We start from the raw sequence: 8,938 nt of genomic DNA on the forward strand, positions 1-8,938 counted from the left end.
ATATATATATTTTTAAATCTAAAAAAAAAAAAAATTATGCAATATGGTGCAGTCACTTGGCGCAACCACAGCTAAGATGGATTAAATGAAGAATTTGAGAAGAATTAGATTACACTACGTTGCTGTTTTTTTTTTACTTTTTTTTTTTTATAATACACGTTGCTACTTTTTTATTATTATATATAAATGTTTTCTTTTAAGTGTAGTATAGTAATTAAATAAGGATCAAATGAAGAATTTGAATTGTAATTAAATTAAGATATTTATCAACTTAAAAATTATAGGAGAAAAAAATTATATATTTTTTTAAAAAAATCTAAAAATCTAAAAAAATTTCTGCAATATGGTGCAGCTACTTGGCGCAACCATGGCTTTTAAGCCTAACTTTTATTATATAGTATATAATATGATATTATATATATATATATATATATATATAGATATATCACGTTGGTTCTTTATATATAACGTTGGTTCTTTACTAATGTAGTAAAAAAAAAAAATGATTTTCAACCGTGCTAGAGATTGATTGATTTTCAATTCAATGAGACATCTAAAATCAACCATATATAGCTGATAGCACCCGAAGCCACAAGTGATTACTCTGTAACTTCTGTGGTTTATAAACACAAAAGATCATCCATTGTTGTTTGCTGGCAGTGGTCCTTACTCCTTAGACAGGGCAAAACAGGTCGATATTCAATGGCCCGACCCAAATCCGAATTCAATTAATGGATTAAAAAAGTTCACTAAAATTGTCTTTTATATTTTAGTTAAAAATAAATATAGTTGTAACGAATGTAAAAACTATTAGAATATAGGATCAAAGTGTGAGATACATACATAAAAATTTAGGTTTTATTTTATTTTTTGGGAAAAAAAATTATTAGAGGGGGTGATCAATGTAACTTTCTATCTAGACATAATCATAGTAGCACCATAATCACTCTTGAGTTAAGACCCTACACCACAGCTGCTGATAAACAACCTCTAGGTGGGGAATAAGAATCTGCAACACGTTGCTAATTAGGGAACTCAAATCCATACCATGAGGCATGTTGGCCCAAACCATTACTACATTCCTACCAACATGTTGGTGTAAATTTAGTTGATGATGGTCTTTTATATTCTTAACTTGCATTTTAAATTTGATTTGTGTGTGGCGGCAACAAGTGGTATTGTTAATATGGTTTTGTCATTTAATCCGCATTTCTTTAGGTTGATCTAATTGGTTTGGACTTGAATCTATTATAATTCAAAGTACGAAGAGATACAGCATTTGAAATAAAATATGAATTATTTTTATTTTTAATGAATTCAGAAATTTTTTAAAAAGAAGATAATAAGTCACTAGCTATGGTATACAAGAAATCCAAAGAAAAAGAGAACAAAAATTAAATTATAAGCACTTTAAGCTCCCTCTTTTCTTTTACGGGGCCAGGGGCAATTAACTCCCATGACCAATAAAGGATTCTATTGAAAAATATTTTTCCCAAGACCAATTACATTATATTGTGAGGCTTCCAGTACATTCGATTTGTTGAGATAGTAACACATGTTATTATTTCAACAGGTTCCCTGCAACCGGATACTGAACTCAAATTTCACCCATTCTATTATGCCATGTGGCTGCCATTACTTATTGGTCAAAATAACAGCACAAAAGTTGACTAAAATATGACACTTTACTGATATTTATAATGAAGTCTTATTATTTAAATTAAGATTATTGTTTGTTTATAAATAAAACTAGTGGATAAGTGTATGATCGTCGGTTGTTTAATAATTCAAACTAAATGAGAGATGGTTAGTGCATTGCTAATGATATAGAGACCTGTGGGACCATACCAATTTTTTGAAGAAGTGGTTGAAGTGGCCTAGGATATCACAAATGAAGAAAAGTGACAAAAGAAGTGAAGGAAAGAGGATAATTGATGAAGATAGAGTGGAATATCCAACAAAAACTCCCATGTGGTCAGGATTAAAAGTGGAGGCTTAAGTACTTCTTCCCTTTGATAGACCTGCCACAGTAGATACATGGCTTCTTTCATCATTTTCCCAAGCACAACAGGCTCTCCTCTGAAATCCCATTTCCTTGGGAGAAACCACCTCTCCCAGCATCTTCAAAAACAGTCTTTTCTAATTCATAACAAGCCGCCAACCCAACACTCTATAACATGCGCAAAATTTGACCTATCTGAAATCATGGGAGGCAGAGGACTCTGCAATGGGGAAGAAGGTCTACAGAAGGAGCTAAACAGGAACCTTGAGGAACAAGAATCAGCAGCAGCTGATACAAAGCAAGAAAAATCAGATAGTTTGGCACTATCAACAATTGACAGTGTTTCAGAAAATGCTTTTGAAAAGGAGCTGATGGGACTAACTGGTGGATTTCCTGGTGGTGAAAAGGGTTTGCAAACATTCATTGAGAAGAACCCACCTCCAAAGAAAACAACAGTTACAGATTCAGGAAACTTAGGAGAAATTATTGGATCAAGGAAGCCAAAACCGCCAGAACTGCCACTATTGATGCCTGGTATGATTGCCATTGTTAAGAACCCAAATAACCCATATCATATGTACTGTGGCATTGTTCAGAGAATCACAGATGGAAAGGCTGGGGTTCTTTTTGAGGGAGGAAACTGGGACAGATTGATTACCTTTCAATTGGATGAGCTGGAACGCAGGGAGAAGGGCCCTCCAATGAAGAACCCAAAGTCTTGCATCCTTGAACCTCTGCTTGAGAAAGAAGATTCCAAATGACTCCTTTCATTATCTGTTGAATGCATGTTGACTTATATGCCATATGTTTAGTTTTTATGACAACTTAGGCGGCAGAACTTCATGTTTAAACACTTTCTTTCATTATCAATGTCAATAAAATAAAACCAAAGAGAGTATCTCAAGTATGTCTTCCATATTCATAGCCGTTTATGTATTCTCTGCCTTTGTAATTGTCATTAAGAAATTGTTCCATTCAAAACCATTACAATACAACAATGTTTGTAGAAAGTGAACTTTGAGTATTTCAGAAACTAAAGAAGGGTTAAGAAAATGTCCGATGCCATGCCATCCCTTCTCAGAAGCTCCAGTATGAGATCAAAAGCAGCCACCCAACTGCCAAAATATTGTCAAAACAAACTAGCATGTAACAACTGAATAAAAGAGACAAAAACTTATAAGTAGTAAGAAAAAAAAGAGACGAGAAAAGAAACTTAAATCTCAACAGTTTGTATCATCATAATCATGGTTTAATGATTTTGTGCAGAGAAAGGTTGATCTGTCCAGTAGACTCCAAATTTAGGTACACACACTAATATAGATTACAAACAAAATTCCCAACACGCAATCCTAATCCTAAACATCAAATAATGGATTATTGAGTCACTCCCTTTTACAAAAAAAAAAAAAAAAAAAAAAAAAAAAAAAAAAAAAAGCTTAAAAAATCATACATCTCTAAGAACTTAGTTAACCAGATGAGTAGAACACAACATTGCTCCACATGTAGTAAAGATGTAAAAGTGAGGGGTTTTTTTTTTTTTGTTTGGGGGGGAGTTGAAATCATTAACTTCAAGTTAACACAACTAGCTGTCTGCCTGTCTCATTAAATTCTAATGAAAATTTTGTTCCAGCTCAATCACTTCCTACACTTTAGTCACCAGACAATTAGACTGGACGAAGGTAGCATAGTTCATTGCATAAGAAGAGTGAGAAACAAATCAGTAAACATAAAATCCCTGCAACAACCTATCATGGAGGTTTATACATACCATTATAGCTTCCATCTCCTCATTGGTCATTGGTGTTCGTTTTGGCTGAAGAGAAGCTTTCCCTCCCACAGTTGTTGAGGCTTTTGAAGTAAAGAAGAAAGTTAGGTCAGAAGCACCAGCTGTAGAAGTTGCTTGAACCTGTGATGCAGAATCTGCAAGTGATTTCCTTATTATTTAGTAGTGGCAAAAATAAAAACTCACGGAGAATGTTACATGACAGGATTTTCACAAACTTCAAGTCATACTATTAACTAAATTATGCGTAATATATACATAATGGTGTCTGGTAAGGTTATCAGGTAAATGACACTTGTTGAAGCACCCTTTTGTATGGAAAGATAGCTATAGAATACTATTAACTAAAGTATGTGTAATATATGCAGAATGGTGTCCGGTAAGGCTATCAGGTAAATAACACTTGTTGAAGCACCCTTTTGTATCGAAAGATAGCTATATAATTCTCATTTAGCATCAAAGGAAAGAAGCATAATTTACATTGAAATAAAAGTTCATACATTATTACAAGATGGCAAAAGTACCGAATGACAGTTCAAAAGGAGCAGGGGAATTGAGATAGTTGAGCAAAATGGCTAATGGGTATACAAACCATACACATAAACACACACACACACACACAAAGAAACAAATCGAATCTAAATTTTGCTTGTAAAATCTCCAAATGCATATCTAAACACCAGATGAGCTGGGAAAGAAGAATGGAAATTCCCCACCAATTCATTGTAGCTGATAAAACACGGACACACACACATGGATCAAATCCTTTTGATTTCACTAAACTGTCCATTCAGTTTGCACAACTTAAATTTCAGGACTTATTTGGCTCACTTTTAAAGTGAGGTTTTAATAACAAATAACTTGTACCAAGAAAAAATCGATGCTTTTGAATGCAGGGGTACTGATCAACATCCCGTAATAAACAAACAAACACTTGGCCAAAAATCCAAACAATGGTCACCACAAGTAATGACTGCAGTGTTAGTGCTACATTGTGGAGTGGCAAACAAATCATTCCTATTTCTCATTAGAAACTGCCAAGACTAATTAAACCCACCAGCCCCAACCGCAACGAGTATTTGTGTTTCGATCTGGCTAATCATGCTCCGATACTAATATATTTAGGTCAGCACAAACTGGCAATGGCCCCAACTTAACATATAAGCATCACATTGTCCAAAAAGAATATATATATGTGAAAAAAAAAAAGTGCTTCACTCTCTTCCACGAATTACAAAGATGAATTCCCATAATTTGACATTACATTAATCCATAATACCCAATACAATAGCCTCCAAAAGACATAAAAGAACTTAATAGTGGTTTAATTATGACTAAACAGACAATAATTTCATAAATATAGACATCAAAGAATGCTCAAAAAGTTAAATTTAGAGTGTTGCTGCACAGGATGGAACTAAAGTCTCTCACAGAAGATCTGAGTCAACAGTCTCAGTACTCAAACTAAACACATCATCAAAAATCAATAAATCAACAAGACCCATCAATCAAACAAAGACAATAGTTCAATAACATAAAACAAAAACACAAGTATTGATCAAAGAATTAGCAAAGTTCAAAACTTTCAATATATATCTTTCAAAAGAGAAAGAGAGAGAAAAACAGACCTCCAGAGGATTTGGGATGCCTTTGAGGAAACTTGATACGTGGGATTCTCTTCAAAGCTTGAGTTGCACCCATCTTTCTCTCTCTCTGTTGCTTTCTTTGACTGTGTCTGTCTCTCTGTGCAAAACGAATAGAGACTTGTCCAGAAGTTGAAGTTGAAGTTGACGGCGAATTTTGAAGGTCTTAACTTTGGAATATTAAAGTGTGCTTTTGCGTACTGTTACATTTTTCTCTCTGAAAGATCTCTACCGCTGATCATGCTGAAACTTTTGAGAACAGTGTTTTGGGTCCAGTCAAGATTTTCGCAAGAAATTCTTTCCATAACGAAGCATTGCCGTTGTAATAAATGTTTTTGGTAACATGAAAGTTGCTACCAGAATTACTTGTAAAGACGATGCTGTCGTCTTAAAAACCTAAACAGCTGCCTTAACAACCATCTTTCTGACAAAATAAAGGGGTTTCCTAGAAGCTTTTTGGAGTGACTAAATTTTAGGAAAATGCTATCTTTATAATATTTTCATAATAAATATTAAGCGGTAAGTTGTTATTGGTTCTAATTTGAACACATCACTAAAAAATTAAAAATAAAAGTGTACATGGGTTGGGTTGGGTCAGATTGACGGTTTTTTTTTCAACCAAACCCATCGTGGTGGGTTAAAAAATATTCAACCCAACCCATATGGGTTGGACAATTTTTTTTTTTTTAATTACTATTACTATTATTATTATTATTATTATTATTAAATCGAACATTAAAAGAACACCACCACATACTATTTTAAATTTTAATAGTGCTTTGAAGTTCAAGCCAACATTGAGATAAGAAGGAGATTGAAATGATGAGAACTTAGTTTGTGTTTTATTTAGGAAGAGGGGTAAAAAAGCAAATAAAAAACCGTATAATATACATTAAATATATTTTTTAAATTTAAATATATGTTAATATAGGTGAGTCGGATTGGGTTAGGTGAATTTGTGAATCTTATGATTTGAATCCAACCCAACTCATTGTAAAATAAAATTTCACAATGCAACTCACCAACTTCTAAAAACCGACCAAACCGGGTGAGTTGGATTGGATCGGGTCGGTTTTGACCAGTTGGCGGGTTGGCAACACACCCCTAACTAAACCACAAAAAATAACCAACATACCACTTAAAATTTGTTATGAAAGTTTTATAAACTATCTTTTATCTTCTCAAATTAATCCATTACAGTGTTTCAAGATTTCATAAATTCTTTCTAAGAATTTTTTTTCTTAAAAATAAAATTACATAAATCCCCTCAAATTCGCATTCTTTATATATTTATATGTGGGCATAAAACCAATAAGTATACATAACCATCCCAGCCCATATCAATTTTATGACCAAAACCCGATAGGAAGTCATGAGTCTCTAGTTTATAATCAAAGCAGGTTGCAAGATGCTAAAAAAGTTGGCAATTGTTTAACTAAACCTTATAGTAAGTTGTTGTTGACTCAATTATGCAACTACTAATTTCATTGTTTTTTTTTTAATTTTGGATGGGAATTTCATTGTTCTTATAATCTTATCACAAGGCAAGTCAATTGGGCCTAGAAAAATTGACGTGGACCCGTTAACCCACTCAAACCCAAATGAGAAATAGGACAAGCGTAATAGAAATCACAACCCATTTTAGTCCGATTTGTTTATAACCCACTCCATTTTTTGGCCCAACCCGACCAGGTTAAACCCATACTAGATCCAACCTATTCGTCAAGCCTTTACTATAAAATTTTAAACTTAATTTTTTAATTTTCATTTTCAATGTATATTTGTAACATTGTATACTAAAGTTATATTAATTTTTTTATATGGTAGATAAAAATACTAACGACATTACTTGTTAACTTGACTAGTAATTCCGTAATTTCATTATAGTTTTTCTTCCTAATCATGCACCTTTATTTATTTATTTAATTAATATCTTATATTTTTTTTTGGGTAAGATTAATATGTTATATTTTATTCTTAAAGATGTATATAATTATATATTGTATGATTTTGGAACTTTGGATTATTTTTTTTCCCTTTTAACTTTTCATCATATGTATAGCTTTTTAAAAGCCTCAATTGTTTTTAGTGCAACTATAATTTAACCAAATTTTAGCAATTAAGAAAAAATTTAATCCAAAAGCACACTTTAGTTTATAGGAGATTAAACTTTATTTCATATTTCATGTATAATATGTATAGGTGTTTTATTTTATTATTTTGTGCAATTATTAGATTAGTAGACTAATAAAATTAACCATCGGACTATCCAACATTTATTTTTTGACTTTTTATTTGTATCAAAAGAATTAAGAAAAAGAAAGCGGTTAGAAATTATGTCAAAGGTTTTTTTTTTGGTATGTGGAAAAAATATTGGTTACTCTAAATTGACCCAACACATTAAAAATTGGTAAAAAGGGTCATAGCCTCATAGGAATTATGCAATCCATCCTATTTCAATAAATTTCTGACTTAAACCCAGCCAAAGTGGAACCCCAAACCTCATTGACCCGACTCGTTCCCTAAGATTCAAAGTTAATGTAGTGCAATCTTACCATGAGACGGGTTTAACAAGAATGATTTTCCAATCTGTATCTGTTTATAAGCTTGTAATTTTTTAAGTGACACTTGCCAAATAATGTGATCCTTCCTCTTTTTTCTTTTTCTTCTTACCCACACCCCGTATTTCTGTTTAATTCATAACGAATTTTTTTTTTAAACCAAAAAATAATTTTATACCATATAACTATCTGAATGAAGGTTGTTCTTTTTAATTAAAAATCAATCATCCACGACACCAGTGGCGGAGCCAGGATTTCAATCTAGGAGGGACAAGATTAAAAATCAATATTAAAAGAAATTATCTAAAAATATTAATTGATAATAAAAAAAATAATTAAACAATTGTGAACAAATGTATATATGTTTCATATCATTAAAATAAAGAAACAAAAACAACCAATTCAAAGTTACTAACAATCAAAGTAAGAGATTATTTAAATATACAAAATTTAGACATCTAATTTGATTTGTTAAACTAAATTGAGAAATCAAATTAATCTAAAAATGTTAAGAGTATACCTGCAAAGTTTATATAAATATTCTTCAAAGTAATTAACATTTGGGTTTATAATAAAAACACAGTGTTTAAAACATTGGAAAAGTCAAAATATAAAATAGAAATTATATAAAAAATAAAAAAAAGTAGTGGATGCTTTAGGTTTTTAGTACTGTAAAAGAACATTAATTTTTTTAAGAAAATAATTATTATATTATGTTAATTATGGGATCCAATAATGAGTTTTTATGAGAAAAAAAATTTGGAAAAAAAATGTTTAGATTACTACAAATTTTACTAAAAAAAAAACTAAAAAATTGATGTAGTAAGAATGTGATTAGTAGTGCTACTAGTCAAAATAATAAATAATTATATGAATTGATTTTTTAAGATGATACATCAGATTAATGTAGTAAAATTTGTAACATTAGTAGCATCACCCAACGAAAAAA

At 31.4% G+C, this 8,938-nt stretch overlaps 2 protein-coding genes across 2 annotated transcripts; one reads left to right on the forward strand and one right to left on the reverse strand.

Annotated features, from left to right (window-relative positions):
* The first annotated feature begins 1,987 nt into the window (after positions 1–1,987).
* On the forward strand, positions 1,988–2,983 carry LOC115975285 (NAD(P)H-quinone oxidoreductase subunit S, chloroplastic). The gene has a single exon (XM_031096009.1). The coding sequence runs from the start codon at positions 2,038–2,040 to the stop codon at positions 2,761–2,763; it is 726 nt and encodes a 241-aa protein (XP_030951869.1). The 5' UTR covers positions 1,988–2,037; the 3' UTR covers positions 2,764–2,983.
* Positions 2,066–5,687, reverse strand: LOC115975286. The gene is made up of 3 exons (XM_031096010.1): positions 5,414–5,687; positions 3,771–3,922; positions 2,066–3,117 (listed from the first exon to the last, which is right to left on the reverse strand). The coding sequence occupies exons 1-3, from the start codon at positions 5,484–5,486 to the stop codon at positions 3,100–3,102; spliced, it is 243 nt and encodes an 80-aa protein (XP_030951870.1). The 5' UTR covers positions 5,487–5,687; the 3' UTR covers positions 2,066–3,099.
* Between the last annotated feature and the right edge of the window lie 3,251 nt (positions 5,688–8,938).

The sequence above is a fragment of the Quercus lobata genome, chromosome 2 (assembly GCF_001633185.2).
Source record: "Quercus lobata isolate SW786 chromosome 2, ValleyOak3.0 Primary Assembly, whole genome shotgun sequence".
Taxonomy (NCBI): domain Eukaryota; kingdom Viridiplantae; phylum Streptophyta; class Magnoliopsida; order Fagales; family Fagaceae; genus Quercus; species Quercus lobata.

Bases quoted from the DNA above. Each gene is read 5' to 3' on its own strand.
- LOC115975285 (XM_031096009.1), top strand. From the start codon at position 2,038: ATGGCTTCTTTCATCATTTTCCCAAGCACAACAGGCTCTCCTCTGAAA.
- LOC115975286 (XM_031096010.1), bottom strand. From the start codon at position 5,486: ATGGGTGCAACTCAAGCTTTGAAGAGAATCCCACGTATCAAGTTTCCT. The intron at 3,923-5,413 runs GTCTGTTTTTCT...AATCACTTGCAG, and splicing joins GCATCCCAAATCCTCTGGAG to ATTCTGCATCACAGGTTCAA.